At 40.4% G+C, this 24,204-nt stretch overlaps 1 protein-coding gene across 2 annotated transcripts in view; it reads right to left on the bottom strand.

The window, feature by feature from the left end:
• The window catches only part of LOC143298338 (uncharacterized), a 125,698-nt gene that overhangs the window by 78,550 nt on the left and 22,944 nt on the right, over positions 1-24,204 (bottom strand). For both annotated transcript variants that reach the window (XM_076611193.1, XM_076611194.1), the window contains exons 2-4: positions 16,691-16,721; positions 9,281-9,571; positions 3,317-3,955 (exon numbers count right to left, since the gene is read on the bottom strand). In XM_076611193.1, coding sequence (XP_076467308.1) covers positions 3,317-3,955; positions 9,281-9,571; positions 16,691-16,721 — 961 coding nt within the window. The remainder of the gene's footprint in view (positions 1-3,316; positions 3,956-9,280; positions 9,572-16,690; positions 16,722-24,204) is intronic.

The following is a 24,204-nucleotide window of genomic DNA, read 5'->3' as shown; positions in this document are numbered from 1 at the left end:
AGGGATGACCACACTGATGAGGGAGAGGGAGGACCACACTGATAAGGGAGGGTGAGGATCACATTGATGAGGGAGGGAGGGTATGGAAGGATCACATTGGTGAAGTGAAAGTGAGGGAGGGAGAACCACATTGATGGAGTGAGTTGAGGGTGAGGAAGGACCACATTAATAAGAAAGAGTGAGGGAGGACCACATTAATGAGAAAGAGTGAGGAAGGACCACATTAATGAGAAAGAGTGAGGAAGGAACACACTAATGAGAAAGAGTGAGGGAGGAACACATTAATGAGAGAGTGAGGGAGGAACACATTAATGAGAAAGAGTGAGGGAGGACCACACTGATGGAGTCAGGGTGAGAGAGGGTGGGCCATACTGATAAGGGAGGGTTAGGGAGGGAGGACCACATTGATAAGGGAGGGAGGGAAGGAGGACCACATTAATGAGGGAGGGAGGGTGTAAGAGAGACGACCACATTCATGAGTGAAGGTAAGGGAGGGAGAACCACACTAATATGTGAGGGAGGACCATAATGATGAGTGAGGAAAAATGAGGAAGGGAAGTACAAATTGGTGAGGAAGGGAGGGAAATGAGGAAGGGAAGATAAGGAAGAGGACCTCATCTATAAGAGGGATTGAGGGAGGGAGGATAAGGGAGTTAGATGAGAGAGTGAAGACCTCATTCATGTCGGAGCGGGATGCGTTAGGGAGACTGAAAAAGGGAGGACCAATTTCAGGAGGGGAAGGTGAGGGAAGGAGGGGTGATGTGGGAGTGATTATGAGAAAGGGATGACCATATTCATAAGGGTAAGGGAGGTGGGATGAGGGAGGGAGGACCATTTCTGAGTTAGGAAGGGGGGATGTCCCCCCTAACCCCTCACCCGCAGTTCTGACAACAGAAAGCAGATGACAGTGTCCCCTTACAGGTTACACTATGCGGGAAGGGCGTGGGGAGGTGTGGGGGTAGGAATGGAAGGACAGTGGGCTAAAGCCGGCGGGATGCAGAACAGCCACTCACTGGGCTGACACGTGCCATCTTTGGCAAAGTGTGTCGCAGCACACTGGCAGGTGCCCTCAGTACAATTGGCATTCTCCACACACTGATCACTTTCGCCGCACTTCTCCCCAGCTTTTATCGGAGCTGGTGTTGTTGTTGTTATCAGCAGTGCAAATATTGGTGTTGTGGTTGTTGGTTTCATTGCTGGTGTAGCTGTTGCTACTGGTGCTGTTGCTGTTGTTGTTATTGGTGTTGTTTTTAGTATTGGTTGCAGTGTTGTTATTATTAGTGGTGTAGTTGATATTGCTGTTGTTGTTGCTGGTGCTGTTATTGTCATTAATACTGTTATTAGGGGTGGTGGTAGTGTCGAACTTGTTCAAGGTGTTGTCGTCGTTGATTGTGTTATTGTCCTTGGCGTTGTGGTTGTTGTTGGTGGTGTCAATGTTGTTGGTTTGGGTATGGTTGTTTGTGGTGTTGCTGTTGTTGTTGATGATGCTGGTGTTGTTGATAGCAACTTTGTTGGTGATTTTGTTATCATCATTGTTTTTTTGTTGTGGATGTGGATGTTGTTTTGGGTGATGCAGAGGCTACCAGTGTCGCTACTGATGTCGCTGTTGATGGCGAGCCTGATGGAAGTGCTGCTGTGAATGAAGAAGATGATAATGATGATGATGTTGCTGTTACAATGCAAGATACAGATGTAGCGTGTGTTAGCTCCATGATATTCTAATTCATATGATACCAAAACAGATCTAATAAAGGTCAGGTCCATAACATCCTAATCTACAAAGATAAAAAAAACAAAACAAAAAAACCCAAAAAACAAAAAAACAAAAACAAAAAAAAAACAAATGTGACATTTGTTCAGTCAGTGACATCCTGATCTGATTCTTTCCTGCACACACACACACACACACACACACACACACATATTAAGGGGTTCATTCTCTTCAGTTCATAAACAAGCAACAACCATTTCAGCCACATGCAGAAATCACAGACAGACTTTATGTGGATTCAGGCACTCAGTGTATGTCTCTCCTCGCAGCAGGTCTTTATGATGGGATGCACCGTCATCGACACCTAAGTACACTGTCATATACAGAGACGTGAATGAGTGCACACATATTAAGTGGGTGGGAAAGTCAGACAATCCAACAGTCATGTTGAGCTGACCAATAATAGAATAAACCTCAATGGTGAAAGGAGACGAAACAACAGATAAGCCATTACTACTGAATGCACAAAGGAGTGAAGGGGGTGTAGGGAAGACCATTTTCTTAATAGAGGAAGAGGGAGGCGGTTGACAAGGGGAGGAAGGGTGACGATGGGAGGACCACACTGGTGAGGGAGGGAGGGTGAGGGAAGGAGTACACTGATGGGGGAGGAAGGATGAGGGACGTAGGACCACACTGATGAGAAAGGGAGAGTGTGGTAGGGTGGACCACACTGATGAGGGACAGAGAGTGAGGGAGGACCACACTGATGAAGATGTGTGAGGGGGGACCACACTGATGAGAGGTGAATGTGTGGAAGGGATGACCACGATGAGGGAGGTAGGATGAGGGCAGTTGAAAGCATTGATTAGGGATGGTGAGAGAGGGAAGGACTTATTGATGAGGGAGGAATGATGAGGGAGGACCACACTGATGAGGGAGGAAGGATGAGTGAGGGAGGACCACACTGATGGGGGAGAAATGGTGAGTGAGGAAGGACCACATTGATAAGGGAGGGAGGTGTGGATGGGAGGACCACACTGACGAGGAAGGAAGGGTGATGAGGGAGGAAAGGGTAAGTGAGGGAGGACCACACTGATGAGGGAGGAAGGGTGAGTGAGGGAGGACCACACTGATGAGGGAGGAAGAGTGAGTGAGGGAGGACCACACTGATGAGGGAGGAAGGGTGAGTGAGGGAGGACCACACTGATGAGGGAGGAAGGGTGAGTGAGGGAGGACCACACTGATGAGGGAGGAAGGGTGAGTGAGGGAGGATCACACTGATGAGGCAGGTATGGTGTAGAAGGGAGGACCACACTGATGGAGTCAGGGTGAGGGAGGGTGGACCACATTGATGAGGGAAGGGTGATGAGGGAGGACCACACTGATAAGGGAGGGAGGGTGAGAGGACCATACTGATGAAGGAGGGGGGGGGGGTGTAAGAGAGAGGACCACATATATAATCCCCCCAGTCCTGACAACAGAAAGCGGATGACAGTGTCCCGTGGCAGGTTACACTATACAGGGAGGCCAGGGGAGGGGGATTTGGAATGGAAGGAGGGTGGGCTGAAGCCAGCAGGATTCATGTCCAGCAAAACAGCCACTCACTGGGTTGACACGTGCCATCTTTGGCAAAGTGTGTCGCAGCACACTGACAGGTGCCCTCAGTACAACTGGCATTCTCCACACACTGATCACTTTTGCTGCACTTCTCCCCAGCTTTTCTCGGAGCTGATGGTGTTGTCGTTATTAGTGGTGGTGTAGTTATTTGTGTTGTGGTTGTTGGTGTAATTGTTGGTGCAGTTGTTGCTATTGGTGCTGTTGCTGTTGCTGCAATTGGTGTTGTTTTTAGTGTTGGCTGCAGTGTTGTTATTGGTGGTGTTGCTGATATTGCTGCTGTTGTTACTGGTCCTGTTGTTGTCATTGATACTGTTATTGAGGGTGGTGGTAGTGTCGAATTTGTTCGTCTTGTCGTCGTCGTTGATTGTGTTGGTGTTGTGGTTGTTGTTGGTGATGTCAATGTCGTCGGTTTTGGTGGTGGTGTTGTTGCTGATGATGTTGGTGTTGTTGACAGCGACTTTGTTGGTGATATTGTGATTGTCACTGTTTTTTTTGCAGTGGTTGTTAGTGTTGTTTTGGGTGACCCAGAGGTTGCCACTGTCGCTGGTGATGTCGCAGTTGATGCTGGCGAGCCTGATGGAAGTGATGTTGCTGATGACGACGATAATGATGATGATGCTGTCGTTGCTGTTACAATCCAAGATAAAGACGTAACGTGTGTTAGGTCCATGATATTCTAATTTACATGATACAAAAACAGATCTGACACGGGTTAGGCCCATAACATCCTAATGTACAAAGATTATTAAAAACAAAACAAAAACAAAAAAACAAAAAACAAATGTGACATTTGTTAGGCCAATGACATCCAAACTTGTTCTTGTTCTTGTTGCTTATAGTCCAGCCCACCGCACAGGGCATTATTAGGACTGTTAAATAACACAAATGCTCAACCGAGTCAACACAAAACTGTCACATCTACAAAAAAACAACAACAACAAGAGAGGCAAGGCCTTCAAGACTCACTTGTGATACACTTAAAAAAAAAAAAGTAATCGTTAAAATGTGTTCTGTTTCTGTTATTATAAAGCTTCGGGTTAAAAGAAAAAAAAGTCCTAACGGCAGATTCGAACCCCACGTGTTCGGGTGAGAAAAAACTGTCTCACCCATTACACTATCATGGCGCTTTAACTGACGTTAAAAAATATAATAATTATTTAAACATGCTTTTTTAAAGGGCGATAAATCGATTGCGGTATTCGCAGTGAGAACGCTGTTCAAATCCTATTATTCTGGTGTTCGCAGTGAGAACGCTGTTCAAATCATATTATTCTGGTGTATCTTGGGCATTCAAAAAATATTTAAGGGCAATTAAAAATTCTTTTTAAGTCCGCAGTAAAAGAGACGTGGCTATCGCCGCAATCACACTGCAAAATTTAGCAGTTTTCTCTGGATCTAGATAGATGTACAAGTTTAGTTACACTGGCACCCGGTTGACATGGTCGATACAATTTCTCTTTTATGTTCATTCTAGTTTTATAGTTTTAAAGTTGATATGAAAATTGAGTATTTTGTTAAACTAAAAACATGTAGAGCCAAGTACAAGTACTTCTAAACGTCGTATGAAGTGAAAAGGACTTCATTTTGAGAAAAGTCAAGACTGGAAAGTTTTGCGTTTCATCAATTCAAGGGTATTAACTCTGATGGTTTATTATTTTTAACCGTGAATTCCGACTGATTCTGTGGATATTTTTATGGCAGTTTGGGGCATAATCCAGTAAGTGGTGAGGCGTTCGCAAATCTGTCTGTGAATAAATATTTAACGGTCTCCTTCTCCAACTTTCCATCACATGTTATCGTGTATTGTCAATTGAATAAAGGATTGAACGGGCAGGTCAACAACTTGAAACAAAATGGCGTCGATCGCGTTCGCGAAAAATATGAGCACGTGCTTTGAATATGTATAAATATGTGTACACAATTGATTTTTGCCCATGACCTTCAGGGTTCAGCCAAAAGATCTATAAAGTCTACTCGTCGTACTGATTTTTAGTATTTTCCGAAAAATACCACTTGGGCGAATGAACATAGTGAAAGCCCTGTACACTAAGAGTAAAACACACAAGCTTTTTATTATTGAGTATAATTTCTAAATGTAATGTTTACGATGAGAAAGATCAGTTTAAAGCAAATTAAGCCCCCTAGCATTAATTACAGACTGATTTCCCTTTTTACTATCTGCACCAAAGACATGCAAAATAAATATAACTTCCATGCTTAGCAAAAGAACTTCATGTTTGAACAAAAAATGATAAAAATGACTGCTCTTGTTGTTGTGGCAGACTATCAAATCAAAGCGCCAAATTTAGAGAATTAAAAATATATAAATATAACAGCAAGTTCAGTTTGCATATAATTTCGCTTCTCTTTTAATTTTTTTTGTGCCCATCCCAGAGGTGCAATATTGTTTTAAACAAAATGATTGGAAAGAACCGAATTTTTCCTATTTTTATGCCAAATTTGTGTCCATTGACAAAGTATTTGCAGAGAAAATGGCAATGTTAAAGTTTACCACGGACACACACACACACACACACACACACACACAGACAACCGAACACTGGGTTAAAACATAGACTCACTTTGTTTACACAAGTGAGTCAAAAACACTAAGATAAACCCAAAAAACACAGTTCATCATATGACATAGTATCCCAACCAGTTAGCTCCTTATGGCAAATAAGACTAGGCCATGCCGAGGACGCCAACCATTCCGCTTAATTTATCATCCCCAGATTACAAAAAAAAAATAAAAAAAAGAAAAAAAAAAAAGAAAGAAAAAACAACAACAATACTTCAAAGCCAAACAAAAATTACATAAAATGGCCATATAAGCAAACAGCACTGTAGAATGGGCAGCCAGTGCTTGCTTGAAAAAAGAAAAGGGAATGGTCTGGGAAGGCAGAAAAAGCCAAGACAACAATGAAGAAAGACGAAAACGGCAGAAACAAAGAGAGTGATAGAAAAGCTATTTATACTGAAAGATCCCCGGCATGCCCATGAGGGAACACCCTAATCTACAGAATACTCAAACAAATGAGGCATGCACAGAAACGAACATACACAAATCAGTCAACCAAATGTACATGCATTTCAAGGCAACTGAACACTCGTTCTGAAACAGAATAACACATTGCAAAGATAAACTGTAACATGTTTACTTTCAATGCTGAATGGGAATATCATAAACCAGTATTTTGTGCAGGAAAGCACCAGAGAAAAGGTATGAGGCTCATATCCGGAGCATTCTGTGTACTCTATATTTTTCATAAACATGGAACCATTAAATCTGAAAATGTCAACCCTTTGTGTTTATAAGTGATCTGTTGTAATAATATTTTAAAATGTTTTCTTCTTTATTTTTCAAATCAGTATTTCATCTTTTTTCGTGTTTGTGTACGTATGCGAAAGGGCTGTTTTCCTTTCTTCATTTATTTCTTCTTCAAATATATGTAGAAAAAATTATATAAATTTAAATATTGAAAACACAAAACACACATGTGGCATGTGTCAGGTCCATGACACCATGACCTACATGATACCAAAACGGATGTGACACATGTTTCGTCCATGACAATTTGATCAACCTCATATAAAAACAGATGAAACATGTTAGGACCATCAAGGCCTGATTTTACTTGATATCATAAACATTGTATATGAGCATGTATTAAGAAAACCAATGTTGTACAGTTCCATTCCATATCATTCACAGAAACTGTTCACCACCCCCTCCCCTCCCCCCTCCTTCTCCCCACCACCACCCCCCTCCCACACACACGTGCAAGTACACTGCTTATATACAGTTATACACCCTGCTCTGTGGGAAATAAAAGCAATCAAATATACATGCACAAGCTCATACTTTTTTTCCCTCATCTTTTTTTTCAGGAGGACCCTCCTTTTGTTTTCTCATTTTCCAGGAACGGTAAACACACCAAACTATGTATATACAAAAAAGCTACACAGGCCTGTGTGCATACGTACGCACCAGACAATAGTCTTAAAGCCAAGTATTGGCCAGTGGTATGTCACAATGTGCACAGCTGCCTTGTGGAAATGATTTATATGTACAACAGTATTACCTCTATTGACAACACTCTGTGTGTATCACTGCAAGATCCTCCCGCAGCGGTATTTTATAGGGACGGAAGAGTGAGTGGGGACAGTGGAACGAGAGGGTGGACTGTGAAAGAATGCGTTGTTTAGTGAGTGAGTGAGTGAATGGGTGGGTGAATGAATATATATATATATATATATATATATATATATATATATATATATATTTATATATATGTATGTGTGTGTGTGTGGGTGTGTGTGTGTGTGTGGGTGTGTGTGTGTGTGTGTCGCAGGTTATTACATTGTGCCTGTTTGATTTCTTTTCCATTATTTTCTTGCTTTTAAAGCTACTGACGTAAAGCGCATGGGTTTTGGACTGTGACATTAAATGTCTTACAGAGTCTTTTCATATTCAAATTTGATTGACATACTGGTCAAGTTTAACATAAGTGTCATAATCAAAATTTGTGTTCATACTGTGTTGTTTTGTTTTGTTTTTCATTTATAATTGCCATAACATACATTTTTTAAGTCACGCTCAAACAGTTGTTCAAACTCAATACTTAATTTAGCTGAGAAAAATACTACTTTCCTGAAGATATTTAATATATAGCAACACACACAAGGGATATGGTACTAAAACGTTTATTCATCCACATTCTGTGCTTGTGAGATCCAAATATGGACACAAGTTTTCTTAATTTGCTGCTTTTGATATCTGCTTGAGCAAATTTCAAAGGTCAAGCGTGCAAACTTGCTCAATTTCTCCATTGGAGAGACTGGAATGCTACCATCATATAAATACCGAAACTTAGCATTCGCTAAGTATTTGTTTCGAAATTCTACTGTTGATAATTCTGTTACCGACTGTAAGAACTTCAGTAGGCTCATAAGTAGCGGAAAGCAGGTATAATAAGCGAGGCGAGAGGGGAGACAGATGAAGCACACTGCTCCCTATGCGTTGCAAAGTATGTTATTACCCATATATTTTGTGGTTTTCAATTTTCATACATTCTTTTATTCCTTCTATAAAAAAAAAAAAAAATAACGCAATAAGCTAAATACTGTAACATACAATATTTTGAAATGTTATAGTAGTGTATGGTATATCATGATATAATTTAGTTTCTTTTCAATCACCGTTGACAAACTTCTAAAGTTTATTGCAAGCGTCGTACTCAATATCTTTTGCAGACATAATTCTAGAACAATTCTACATTGTAACGGACGACAATTTGTCTCCATTCGATATGACCACACACACACACACACACACACACACACACACACACACACACACCTGAAGAAAATGATAAAAACAACTGATTTCTGTTTCTTTTTCTCTCTTGTTAACGAAATGAAAATATATAATGTCGACACTACAAATACTTAATTACCTCATATTCTAAATAATCACAGTATGCAAATCATATTTTTACAGAGGTGAGAAAATATTTAAGTAAAATGTGATCGGTTAGTGAAAATAACTCCTGAATCGATCTGTTTCTTTCTTGTTCTTCTTCTTTTTTTTTTTTTTTTAAATGTTCTCGTATACAATTATATATGTACACTCGCGCATAAGCGCACCCAAGTGGGTGGGAAAAGCGACTGAACAATCGAATGGTCATGCCGAATAAACAAATTAGTAAACAAACCTCAACGATGTAATGAAACAATCGGGTAAAGCCATCGACATTCAGTGCATGAGGGAATGAGGACAACGACATTAGTGAGGGAGGAAGAGGGGATGACGTTACAGTTCACACACAATCATGCAAACAAAAAGAGGTTGGCAGCGAATTCTCTGAGCACAGTGGATGACAGTGAGCGGGGGAGGTGCGGGAGGAAGCAAGAACACTGGGTTCCATTCCCAGCAGAACAGCCACTCACTGGTTCGGCACGTGCCATTACTGGCATAGTGTGTGGCAGCACACTCGCAGATGCCCTCACTGCAACTGGCATTCACCACACATTGATCATTTTCGCTGCAGTTCTTCCCAGGTTCTATTGGAGCTGGTGTTGTCGTTGTTGGTATGGTCGTTGTCGTTGTTGGTGTGGTCGTTGTCGTTGTTGGTATGCTCGTTGTTGGTGGTGGTGTCGTAGTTATGGGCGGTGTTGTCGTTTTCGCTGTTGCAGTTGTTTCTGGTGAAGATGTAGAAACAGGGCTTGCCGATGTTGATGCTGAAATGTCAGTTGACTCCATTGTGGATGAAACTAAAAATGATCATAAGAAGAATGGCAAAGCCTTTGCGGCTTAAATGTGATTCCTATTCATTAAGGATAAAAGGGAAAAGGATACTCGCATTATATATATATATATATATATGTAATATAAGTTAGGCAACGGTTCAGCCACAGCAACCAGACACTTTTGGAAGTTTTATCAAGTTGTTTTACGGTAATGAACTTGACATATGCGCATTCATTTGTCTGCTCATCAATAAAGTCGGTCGTGTGAGTAAACAACTAGTAAAAACAAATGTATATATGTATTCCATTTTCGGTCTCTCCGGCCAAAACCCGTTCTTTCAGCAAAGCAAGGAATGGTGGATCGGATGTGTTCTCACACTTCGAACAATTCGATTATGACGTTGTCTTCTCTCTGACTCAAGTCATGGTGACTTGACGTGGACACACTACTGAAGCAATTAACTGTAAACTGAAATCCGAGCCTTTTCGAACCACTCTTAACTCTAGATATCTTCAACACAAAAGCGGAAAAAATGGCCACTTATATTGTCGGAATCGGTGAAAACGCCAAGGAGAGAAAAAAAAACTGTGACTGACTTTCTTTTTTCTTTTTTTACGTCAAAATGATCGCTGAAAATTTGCCTCTCACTCCTCCACTCAGAAACCGGCAGTCTCAAGTATTCTCTCGAGATTCAGTTCCTGTTATGTTCGGTAAATCGATAGCATACCGTAAGGCTAGTGGATCTGTATATATAGATTGTCGTTCATGGGGGAAAAAAAAGTGTTTTAAATCAGAACGATACAAAGACTGCCGTGAATCAGTGTGCCAATGTGAAATACAAATGTGCTAGAGTGTTATGAAAATGAAATAAAAATGCTAACTGTGGAAACAGTTTTGCTTCTACACAATTTTTGTACACTACTTAGAAGTGCATTACCATTGTAACTGAAATGTGTGGGGAAAATCACTGTGTTCTATTTTTCAACTAAATGAATCAAGTATCGTAGACAACATATTTCCAGACAAAAAAAGAGAAAAAAGAAAAGAAGAATTTGTTAAGTTCCCCCTCATCCCAACCCCTATGTCTCCCCCTCCCATCGCACCGAAACAGGGTGATTACAGAGTCATTTTCTTTTCACATCTGAGATTTTTCAATGAAAAAAAATGCCGTAATTGTGTCTTGTTGAACAGTATAGTCATAGTTTACCTTTCTGCTGAACAATACTGACATAATGTTTACCTGAATTCAGCTGTGTGAAATCTAACGGCTAGCATCGGGTATTCTTCGCTTGTTGTCATGTTGATTTTGCTTTAGTTAAAGTGTACGAACCCGAACGTATTGTTCATCGGGATTTGTCAAAAAGTGTAAAACCTGTATGCTCTCCACAGCATCATCCCATTCTACGCGGGGTGACAACAGTTTCCTGTTCTGACCTGCCCAGTCGACAGAGAACACACCTGAACTTGAGGAACATTGAATGACACATCGTTGTTGTTTACTGTTTAAAACACACACACACACACACATATATATATATATATATATACCATGACTTTGTCGTGGTTTCCACGTCACTGTGGTCGCGTCACGTGCTGTTTACTGAGCGTCACAGGGCCGACAGCGCTACATGGTTCAATGTGATTGAGAATGAAGTCTTTTCCTTCGTTTCATCTGTGAATGCTAAAGAAACTGAACTGATGCTGTTCTGCGGCAAGACAACACGGAGGTGGGCAGATTTTGTCGATTTGAAATCACAAACTAAATGTCGCCCACGTCTTTATAATCTACAACAGTGTACACTAGTCTGTCATGTTGTAATAAGATCTGTCTTTCTGAATTTAATTCAAATTGTACGTGACGAGAATTGTTGATTCAGCTGAGAGACCGTGTACTTGAGGAGACACAGCTCCTTCAACAAAACGCTATTTTTCACTGAGTTATTTCCCTTGCAAGAGCTGAAATTCTTTCCCGAAACCAGTCCCGGCCCTGTGAAAGCCTGCACAATTCATTGTCTGTCAGCGGGCGGAACCTGCATATGCACGCTGAACTTGGTTTCCTTTGTAAATGTTAGTTACTTGAAACTGAAAACATACACACACACGCATACACACAGACACACACACACACACACACACAAAAAGAACACGCACGCATACGCACACGCAGTGATGCACGGCACACACAGACACCGTGACACCGTGCACATACACACAAACACACACACACAAACACACACACACACACACACAGAATGAATGGTTTATTCATTTATAGGCCACTGCCCCCTTTGAAAGGGTGTCACAAATTCTTCATAGAAATCGCATCGTGCATTGTAATAATAATATTATTAATAATAAGGGTATTTATATAGCGCTGAATCTTGTGCAGAGACAAATCAAAGCTCTTTCGCTCCAGTCATTCACACGCATGCATAACTCTAAAACTGCATAAACTAAACTTGAGGCAAGGAAGAGGCAGGCAAGGAAGGCTATTTTGGGGAGAGGTGGGTTTTAAGGGCAGACTTGAAAGAGCCGAGTGTGGAGACTTGACGAAGCGAAAGAGGAAGTTCATTCTAATTGCAAGGTCCAGAGACAGAGAAAGAACGGCGGCTTGCAGTCGAGTGTCTGAATCTGGGTATGCGTTAACAGAGTGGATCCGAAGCCGATCGTAGTGAGCGAGATGGAGTGTAGAGGTGAAGGCAGCCGCGGAGATAAGAAGGGGCAGTTTTGTGAATACATCTATAACATAGAGTGCTGATCTTGTACTTTATTCGGTGTGAGGGAGCCAGTAGAGATGTTGCAAAAGAGGAGTGATGTGCTCAGATCTTTTCTTTCTGAAGACGAGTCGGGCAGGAGAGTTTTGTATACGCTGAAGGGACTGAATGGATGCTAAAGAAACTGAATGCTGTTCTGCTGTAAAATGACATTCGTTCAGACAACATAAATATAGCATACCTTCTTTCTAAGTAATATACCCTCACCTTAGTTATACATAATACACATCATGGACATATTGTATTCAATTGACATTTATACACCTAAATGATATATGATATACGCTAAATAGTAATTCTTACATGCGTGGCTAATAACGCTCAGTTAAGTTATAAACATCGTCCGTATGTAGTCGTTACTGGATACACTAAGACATAAGAACAGATCGGAGATTATACAGATGGATTGATAGGTTTCTAATAGTTTGTTCATGTGCTGATGCCATAAGTAAAGACAGTCTAAACTTACTTGGGAACTTAAAATATTTCAATGGTATGTACTGTACTCTTAAATCATACAAGACAGGACAGGACAGAACAAAATGCAGATCATTTTCTTTCTCCATCTGGCAAAGTGGACATAATAAGTCAGCCTCGTCGTGCATTCTATGACGATAACTATGTTCAGCAATATCGGAAATGCCCAGTCTGAATCTTGTCATTGTATACCTTAAATGTCTATCTAGATTCATTGGTAAATATGTTTTGATATCAGGTATAGTACAAAAAGTTCTGTAAACATTAAATCTTTCACTATTGTTTACATGAAAGTCCCATTCTTGCCATCTACGCAGAATTAACCTTTCCTTGAAAATCCGAGGAAACTCGTCAATCCCTTCCACTGACACACTGGTTAAGCCACACATGACCAAAACCAAACATGTACAACTTAGAACGTATGTTAGTAGCCCAGTTTGTTTTACCATGTGCATCGAGATCGAATAACATTTTGTAGGCTTTGTGAGGTAGTCTAGACTCATGCATTCTTACTAATTTTAGCCAGTATTTAACGCACTTCATAACTGAATTTATATAAATAGGATACCTGTTTGTTTCTCCATATACAAAATCATTAGGCGTTCGTGTTGCTATACCCAAATACCTTTTTAATGCAAATAAATGTACCTTTTCACAATTAAATGCTGCTCTGTCAAGTCCCCATAACTCAGCACCATACTGTACTATTGGTTGAATTTGTGAGTCAAATAATTTCAGTTTAACTTTGATAACTTTTGCAATATGCACAATTGAGTATTTTTAGCTCTGCTACAAAGATTATTACAGGCTGCCATAAAACTCAGTCTAGTAGAGAAGTAAATTCCTAAGTATTTATATGCATTAATAACTGGCATAACAATACCATTATATGTCCACCTTTCCCTGGCGGCTAAACACTCCCCTCTCCAAAATACAATGATGTTACTTTTAGCCATGTTTACTTTAAAGTGTAGAGCTGAAGCTACATGATATAGACTATTAAGCTGTGTTTGTAAACCAATAATAGTTTCAGATAATAGAGCAACATCATCAGCTAATAATAATATAAACAGTTCAAAATAATTAGGCATAAACATAGCCCCATGTCTACCCTCGCTGATCACTTCTAATGCTAAATCATTAATGAATAATGAAAACAGAACAGGACAGAAGATATCGCCTTGTTTGACACCACGGGTACAACTGATATAATCTGTTAGCTTAGCACCACGTCTAATTCTGGTTTTAACACTGGTATACATACTATAAATACAACGAAAAATCTTACCTCTGATACCGTTTTTCAAAAGAATATGCCACAATAAATTTCTCTCAATGGAGTCAAATGCTTTTTCAAAGTCAATAAATGCAACATATAATTTGGGATTAAAAGAGAATTGTTTTTGTACTTGTGCCAACCACGTAAATATGTGATCAACAGTCGAATAACCCCTTTTAAATCCTGCATGATATTCACCCGTCAGATTATACTCATTTATGATATTCTTGAAGTCTGTTATTTATAATCGTACTATACATTTTGCAACTTATATCACACAATGAGATACCTCGGTAATTACTTGGGTCGTTTAAATCACCTTTTTTAAACAAAGGGATTACAACAGAATCTGTCCAGGTTTCTGGAAAAATACCCTTATCAAATAATGCATTGAAAAGCTTTACTAAAAAATCAGCCACTACATCCCCAACATATTTCAACATTTCCCCGATAACTTCATCTGGTCCTGCAGCTTTGCCATTTAAAAAAATTTTGATAACAAGTAAAACTTCTTCTTTGGATATTGGTCGGTTCATGGAACTAATGTCCACAACACTATCATCATTAAGGTTTTGATCATTTTCATCTTCAATTATAAAGCTTTCATTTGCAGAAGTCTGTAATTCAAGTAAACATTTGAAATGTCTAAACCAGTCACCAACCGTTAAATCGTTTCGAACTTGTTTTCTTTTAAATGAAATTTTATGCACAGTTTCCCAAAATTTTCTTTGATTATTTACTGCACATATACGTTTATCAAGTAACGAATCATTATATTCCTTTTCTTTTCTTTTAATCAGATGTTTATACTCTTTTCTTGCCACGCAGTAGGCATCACCATCAGTTTTGTCTTTGGTACGATTAAAAGTCCTCAGTAGTCTTCTAGCTTTCAACTTGCTTACTCTGCATTCCCTATCATACCAGTCATTATGTTTATCATGTAGTGTTAGATTAATTTTCTTTTTCATACACTCTGCATGCACCTTAGGCAATCATTAAACATGTTCAATGCAGCATTACAATCACAATCTATCAAATATGTTGCACAATCTAGTAATAGCAGTGTTTCATCAGAACTCATTGCCTGAGTGTAAGTACCATGTAAATTACTTTTCCACACAAACTTTTCAGTAATCTGGTTTCCATCCAATGTGTGCATACGTGTAGCATTTACTCTGTCTCCAAATCTTAGATATAGTTCAATGGGTTGGTGATCTGATTCTATTCTTTCTGTTACTATCAGTTTGCAAGTGGAAAAAACGATGAGAAACAAATCCATAGACAACAAAAAATAATCATTGACACTGTTACCTGTTTCTGATATGTAAGTGTACTGACCTTCGGTATCTCCATTGCATATACCATTCATAATACATAAATTAAGTGCAGTACACATGTTTAACAAACATTTCCCATATCTGTTAACTACATTGTCTGATGACTTTCTGCGGCTGTCAACAAACATGGGATTCCTTCTAAATTGATTACTGTGTACATCATTGCCATCAAAAATATCCTGAGAAAGGTTGGAAATACTACTATTCAAGTCGCCAGACAAAATGACATGCGCATCATGAAATTCAAGCATACAATCAAAAACACATTCTTCAAGTGCACATATACCGTTATCAATATCAAAATATGTATAGTAAGGAGAACCCTCAGGCGGCACATATGAACACACATATATTACATCTTCAAGCAAACCAAACAATTTGCCATCAATCAGAAACACAAGAACATTTGGGGAATTCGTCTTAATTTCCTGAACGTAAGATATAAACTTGTTTCTTATAAGACATATTATACTACCTGAGCACCTTCCCTGTTTGATAAATTGAACAGCTGGTTTACAAAAAACAGAAAAACCTGCAAATGCAATACTTCGAAAGTCTTCCACAAAAGTGACTTCCTCCTTCAGGGACTGGACCTCTTCCTGCAGAGCGGTGTGGCCATCCCAAATGTCTTTGATGTCTTCTTGCATGACATCAAACTTTTCATGCAAAGACTGAAGCATGGACATCAGCTCAGTCCGAGTTGGTTCTGCGGCAGGAGGCTGAGAAGTCACAGGTGAAGAAGTTGTGATCTTCTCTGTGCTGGCACTGCGACCTCCACTAGACAGACAGGTCTGACGCATGCTGTCCTTTCGTGGTCCCGGGTTCTGTTCCACGTCTCCGCACTGCAGCAATAAACTGCCCCAAAACAGGTACGTGAGGAGACAACCTACCACGACACCGTCTGTCACCGTCTTCATGTTCAATGTCCGCTGGCGTATGGCGATATTTTCCTTGACTCTCTTGTTCATAAAGAACAAGAAAACAGCGTGGAAACAACCACACCATGTCCGGAAATCTAGCTGGGCAGATGGCATAGTATTTGAGGTAAGTATGTACCAATTCTTGTCCTTGGATACCTCCGCTGACCTGAGAAATTAACAATTTTGGCAGAGCTAATTAAAACGCGTGTGTCGCTGCTGAATCTTGCTCACTCACCCCCCGAGAGAGAGAGAGAGAGAGAGAGAGAGAGAGAGAGAAAACAGAACTGTAAACTCAGTTTATACCTATTTTAGTCAAACTAACCTTTCACCGAAGGCGTGAAACACAGCAAGATCTGCACACAACCAATCAGTGATCCAGTTAACAAGGAAAGGACAATGGAGTTATGCACATACAGAGACAGGGGCAGACTGAGAAATGAGAGAAAGAGAAGGAGAGGGAGAGCGGGAGAGAGAGGGGTTGGGAGGCAAAGCCTTCAAATTCCTGCTAAATACAATTTTAAGACTTGCTGTAACGATGCAATATTATTATCGACAGAGAGAGAGAGAGAGAGAGAGAGATCGCGGTTTGTCATTCCGACTATTCTAGAGCTGTTCAGCTGTGTGTTGTTCAGTTTTGTTTTTTTAACGATGTACATGTCTGTGACTGATGAAATGATCGTAAACGAACACACAGGCGACAACCTGTTTGTATTTTGTCTGCACGTGAAGAGTAAAAATAAAAATCATGACGCAAGAGCAAGAGATGATTAATGTCAGTATTGCTGCAACCTTTGAAGTTTTGTTTTGACTGGAGTCAGTTACCTAATTTGTATGATGCTGGTGGAAACAGTAAATGTCATGCCATTGTGGGTGTGATAAGGAGAAACGGAAAACCACATGCGTAAAACTGTCATGCATCTAAAGCGTACATAGACAAAAATAAATTAATAAATAGATAAATAAATCGTCGATTGTTGCTTCAGCCTTTAGTTCGTTTATTTATTTATAGTCTGTTCATCGAAGTATTTCGGGTGAAATTCTTCTCGCTAGACTCTCTGTTGGTCTTTTGATATCACCAAACAAACAACACCAGACTGTGACCTGATCTTGATGCGATCTGTTCAATTCGTGAAATACTAGTGTAAGGAAAGATCACATGTTGTGTGTTTACTGGTGTAGAAAGCAAGAGGTATTACCTGTAACTGGTTCTGAGAAAATACTATTTTTCAAATGACAAAAATCACTGCAATTCCATGACCTATTCCAAGCTGCAACGTTTTCATATTGGTGATGGCTTGATAGGTTTAACTTGACGCGATTTCTACCATCCTGTTGCGTTTGGTTTCACTTCTCGCCGAGAAAATGCTGATGATTTAGCTTCACACACACAAGCAAGCAAGCGCACGCACGCACGCACACACACACGCACACAACTAAAACTGGGCTATTACATACACTCACTCGAGTGTCATAAACTCACTCCAGTGTGCACACACAACTCCCCCCCCCCCACCCCCCCACCCACACACACACATTAACACAAACGCACGGACGCATGCACACACCACCGCGCACTTACACACCCTAGCACACACACACACACACACACACACACACACACACACACACACAGCCACAGCCACACTGAGACACGCACATACACAGAAACAAACAAAAAAACTGAACTAATATTTGTTTTACACAGGGCGATTATATAAACGCACTTGAGCGTGTACGCGAGACAACACACACACGCGCGCGCGTGCACGCATGCACGCACGCACAAATGTTTCGTTAACTGACTGACAGATTGGACTTTGATGTGGTAGATAAGCGGACACTCAGACAAGCAGACAAACAGAAGGAAAGCAAACATCTTGATAAATACCGGCGGCACGCAAAAAGATGATTGCGTGACGGGTACTTCTTTACTGTTCAACGTTGGAAATTCAATGCAGAGCATATTCGTTATTCAGAGGGGTGGGGGGGTTGGGGGGTGGGGGGGGGGGGTTCACCTCCCAGTCAAAGACTATTTATTTTCCCTAACTGAAAGGCCCGATGCGTGCTGTTTAGTTTGAATCTCAACCAGGAAAAAGAACCCAGAACGACCAATGAAATGATAACACTTCATGAAAACATGACAAACAACTGACAGCGAACAGGAAGAACACTCAACAGAGTGCTCTCTCTCTCCTCTCTCTCTCTCTCTCTGACACGTGCTAAAAAACGAGAACGAAGTGATGGTAACAGCTATGTCAAAATTTCTTACCGTAGCACTTAACTGTAGGCAGAAAGCACTAGAAAACGGGCAGACAGGATAAAGAATCAAGTAAAAGGTACGTAATTATATACAGATGATCCCTAATGCTAATGAATAAACGGATTCACTAATTATTATATAAGCAAATGAATTATGACCATGGATGGTCCACATGTTGTTTGCTCTTTTGTTGTTCTTTTTCCCTACCCTTTTCTTGCGTACAGTTGTTGCGGTGTGTGTTTCGTGGTATTTGCTTTTTAGTTTTTTGTAATCACCCCCTTGTCAAAATGGCTGTAAATGCTTTTGACAATAAATCATCAATCAATCAATCAATCTCTCTCTGTGGGAGAGAGGATGAGAATGAGGGTGAGAGAGCAGAGAGAGGGCCAGAGAGGGAAAGAAGGGATGGCGGCGTGGGGAGGCAAGCATGAAGATGGAGGGGAAATGGAGAGGGAAAGAGGTGGAGAGAGAGAGAGAGGAATGGCATAATCATGGGGAGACAGAGGGAGTGGAGAATGCTGGAGGGATGAGTCACACAAGTGTGGGGGAATAAATGAGTAGATGATGATGATGATGATAATGATAATAATAATAACAATATTCATATGGTGCTCAAGCGCTGAATCTTGTGCAGAGACAAATCAAAGCGCTTTTGCATCAGTCATTCACACGCATGCATAACTGGAGAAAGTGAAGACAAGGGTGAGGGAAGGGAAGCTATCTTGGGAAGAGGTGGGTTTTAAGGCCAGACTTGAAAGAGTTAAGTGCGGAGACCTGGTGAAGCGAAAGAGGAAATCATTCCAATGGCAAGGTCCATAGACAGAGAAAGAACGGCGGCCAACGGTGGAGTGTTTGAATTTGGGTATGCGCAAACAGAGTGGAAGCCGATCGTATTTGTATTTGTATTTCTTTTTATCACAACAGATTTCTCTGTGTGAAATTCGGGCTGCTCTTCCCAGGGAAAGCGCGTCGCTATACTACAGCGCCACCCACTTTTTTTGTATTTTTTCCTGCGTGCAGTTTTATTTGTTTTTCCTACCAAAGTGGATTTTTGTACAGAATTTGGCAGGAACAACCCTTTTGTTGCCGTGGGTTCTTTTACGTGCGCTAAGTGCATGCTGCACACGGGACCTCGGTTTATCGTCTCATCCGAATGACTAGAGAGACGAGATGAGTGCAGAGGTGAAGGCTAGGCAGCCACAGAGATAGGAAGGGGCACATTTGTGAATACATGTGTAACACAGAGTGCCGATCTTGTACTTTATTCTGTGTGAGACATGGAGCCAATAGAGATGTTGCAAAAGAGAACTGATGTGCTCAGATCTTTTCTTTCTGAGGACGAGTCGGGCTGCAGAGTTTTGTATGCGCTGAAGGGACTGAATGGATTGAGCAGGCAAACCAGACAATAGAGAGTTACAGTAGTCATGGCGAGAGTGAATGAAAGAAACGACAAGTCTAGATAGAAGAACATAGAGACGGGGTAAAAGGATAGGTGAGGAGTCTGTGAGACGGGAGGGAAAGGGGGGGGGGGGGGGGGGGGGGAGGGAGGCATGGGGGGGGGACACCCAAGAGAGAGACGGGGAGAAACTAAGAAAAGGGGGGAATAGGAAGCGGGGTGGGGGGGGGGGGGAGCTAAGGGTAAAGGGAATGTGGAGAGAAAGAATGAGAGGGTGGTGAGAAAGTGAGTGAAATCGCAAATCGAAATCGAAATCAATTTTTCCCCATTGCGGGAAAAGGAATATGTAAATACACACATATGATACACACACGCACACACACACACACACACACATATATATATATATATATATATATATATATATATATATATATATATATATATATGTATGAGAGTGATAGAGACGGACGGAGGGAGAGAGATACGAAAGCACACTGACACCGCACACGCACGCACCCCCCCCCCCCCCCCACCCCCCACACACAACTGGTATTCCGTAAGTTTCCGTTAGATGAGACTTGTCTTATATAAAGATCAAATCTGGGCCGAGACAACGTTATCTTACATCATATAATTATGTATGACGGTGATTGTTAATTGGAAAATTAAGAGTGAGAGCGGGGCACAATCTGATAATATTTCGAACACACACACACACACACACACACACACAACCGGCACTGGGGACTGCGACAGACGAAACGGGGTGTGGCTGTGAGTGGGGTGGACTCGGAATGAGCGGCGTGGGAGTAATGCCACCGGAGATTAGAAAAGAGAGATAAACCACTTGCAGAAATTGCTGAAGCCAGGCAGCCTGGCATTCATTATTCATGAGCTGCCTTTGCCCCGCCCAAACTAAAGGAAAGCGTCAGTCGAACGCAGTCTCCTGAGTGATTTTATAATTTGGATTACACCTTTTTTTCCTTTTCTGTTTGCTTCATCCCACGCAGATGTCAAACTCAATTTTGTTGTGAATAACATTCCTAAATATTTATATGTATTGGTTACTTTTATTTCCCTATCACCACAGCACCATTTTTCACGAGTCGAAAGATGACCTCCATTTCGGAAAACTATAATATTGGTCTTATCGAGATTCACTGTTTGTTGTAGTCTGTCTGTTTCTTGCTTAAGGGCATTTAATTGATTTTGTAACCCTATGGGTGTGTCAGACAAGAGAACAACATCATCAGCAAATAGCATTAAGAGCAAATCTGTTGCGCCAGGTATCATTTGTATTCCATGTCTCCCCTTCTTTGATAACTCCACTGCCAATTCACCGATGAAAAAGGAAAACAGCTGTGTGCTTAGCATACAACCTTGTTTAACCCCTCTTGGACACTGAAAAAAGTCTGAATAAATACCTTTGTCACGAACACATACAAGTACAGAATCGTAGATGCTTTTAACAGCCATGTAAAACTCCCGAGAGAGAGAGACAGAGACTTAGAGAGAGAGAGATAGAGCACAATACAACGGTCTGCTCGGGCAACATGAAGCGTTCGTATATATATGAATTATATATATGATTATGTACATATAGATAGATTTAGATTTACATACTGATAGATCTATATGAAATTATGTATGTATGTATTCATGTATGTATGTATAGACAGATGTTAGAAGAGAGACAGAGTTGAATATGTGTTTTATGTTTTGATATATATATATTTTTTTTTGCTGTTGAAGAAATGGTGATGTAAACCAGAAAGTGTGAAGAAAAAATAGCGTTACGAAAACGCAGTTCAATAATTTATAACTGTCTCTCTCATGTGCAACATTGCGCTGGGGGTGGGTGGGGGGGGGGCAGCTGGTGGTGGGGGGAGCTGCTTTATTTTCTTTTTATATTATCTACATTCAAGCAGATGCAAACGTGCTAAAAACCAAAGCAAAAATGAATCGGTTTTCATTGTATACAGCGAATCTTACTTAGTAACACGTGGGAAATTCCAGGCATAACTTAACTTTCGCTTTACTGCAGCTGAACCGTCAGAACCGACCAGTTTCCTTCAGGTGGGGAAGGAGAGGGTGATTTACCCCCACCCTTCCGCACTGCGTGTGTGCCCCAAAACGGCTTCAGCACTGTTATAGACAGTAAGAAGGGGCCTGCCGCGAGTGGTTTATCTCTCTTTTCTAATCTCCGATGCCACTGAAGCGGTACAGCTGATGGGGCAGAAAAAAAAAGAAAAAAAGAAAAGAAAAAGAAAGAAGAAAAAGAAAAAAAGAGAAAAAAAAGAGAGAGACTTCTAAAGAAAATGAACACCGCGTACCCCCAGCTGGTACCACGTCACTTGGCGGGAAATTAATCAATTTAATTATCTATTAATTTATTATGCATCTTCATTTTATCTTATTGTATTTTCCCTCAGGGCCTGAACTGATCTTAACTTTCCTTCCTGAGCGCAGAACACCTAATTTTACTTTACGCCGATTTTCTCTTGAATAGATCTCGTAGCTGAGTGGAACGGATGAGAATATCAACTATGTCTCCCATGGAATGTTTTAGAACGTGTCTTGACGACAAAGACTATTGCATCACGCTTTACGTCACTCGGCGAAGGGTTGTGCGCGGATCCGTTGTCATTTCTGTCTGCAAATCAAGATAACAGTATTTCGAGGATAACGGCACCACAAACACCCTTTTTGAAACAGTTTTGCGTAACATTATGTTATCAGACCAAGGCAAGCCATTGTCAATAACTACCCAAAAAATCTTGTGACTATCGACTTAAAAAACAAAAAAAAAAACATCAACCATTTTGCAAAGAAATGAGGACACTTCTGTTTAGCTGAAATCAACATGTATGTCGTTTTCTGTGGATGCAGAATCACGTGATTCAGTTCGGACCCATCAATTAAATGATGAATACTCTCATACAACGTTCTGAAAACTTCAGTTTGTTGTCGTCTATAGTCGCATTGTTAGCGAACAGTTCACAGGATGTAATGAGGAATAAAGGCAAATCATTTATACAAACTGAAAACAATATTGGTCCCAAGACAACCTTGGAGAACATTATATTCAACAGACAAGGGAGAAGATTATTCTTATTAAATCTCAAATCTCAGTGTGTTTTTTTCCTGTTAGATAAAAATGACGACTTGTCCGAGGTGTAATGTATTACTTGATAAGCCTTTTTTTCTTCTTTTTTTTTCTTTTTTTTTTTTTTAGGGAGAATTGCATCCATGGTCAAACACATTACAGGCTTATATGAAGTCCATGAACTCCAGTAAGGTTAGTAGTAGTAGTAGTAGTAGTCGTATAGATCATCTCCATCGTTATCATCATCATCATTATTAATGCAATACGTAATCAACCACTTGTCAGTGAATAATGTTGGTGCAGTGTTGCATGAACTGTTAGGTCCGAAAACAGACGTATTTGGATGAAATAGGTTACAGGGGTGAAAATGAATACAAATGTATTTTGTAATGTGGTTTTCTAATGGGTCTGACATAGTTGAAAGTGTTGCGATTTATGGTTTGAAGGGTCTATTGGATCTCCTAATTTGAATACTGGGATGACTTTTGCCATGTTAATGCCCAAGGAAACTGTTTTTTCGCTGAGAATAGACTGGAAAAAAAAATCTTGTGTATAAGCAAGCATTTCAGAAATAACCGAAACGGACGGTTTCGAAACATTAAGTAAGTACTATGAATTCCGTCCAAGCCAATTTAAACATTCAACCGTATTATATGAACACCAAATTGATTTTACAGCTGAACTACCTGTCTGCAGACATATCGCCGACTGATGCACTTTTAGTGTTGGCGTTACGATCTACTAGTAAACTGATTTATGGCTTTCCAAATTGATGTACTACAGGTTTTGAGGACACGAGTTCTTGAAAATATTTCTTTTTGGTCGCACGCTTTAGATATTAATTTTCACTGTATTTCTTTTTGGGGCATAATCTTATTTTAGTAAGTTATCTCTTAGACTGACGGATTCCTGAATATTTTATGTAAAGCCATGGTATATATTTTGGGATTATTACAAACACTTTTAGATTTTAATGGAGCTAGTTTATCACAATTCTTCCAAACAATATGCCAAACTGCAAATATTTCATCTAGACTTGTGAACTGATAAACAATGGGAGAGTGAGAGAAA

Source organism: Babylonia areolata, chromosome 23 (genome assembly GCF_041734735.1).
Source record: "Babylonia areolata isolate BAREFJ2019XMU chromosome 23, ASM4173473v1, whole genome shotgun sequence".
Lineage (NCBI taxonomy): Eukaryota > Metazoa > Mollusca > Gastropoda > Neogastropoda > Buccinidae > Babylonia > Babylonia areolata.
Note: the sequence above shows the minus strand (reverse complement) of the source record. Positions and strands in the feature narration are given on the sequence as shown.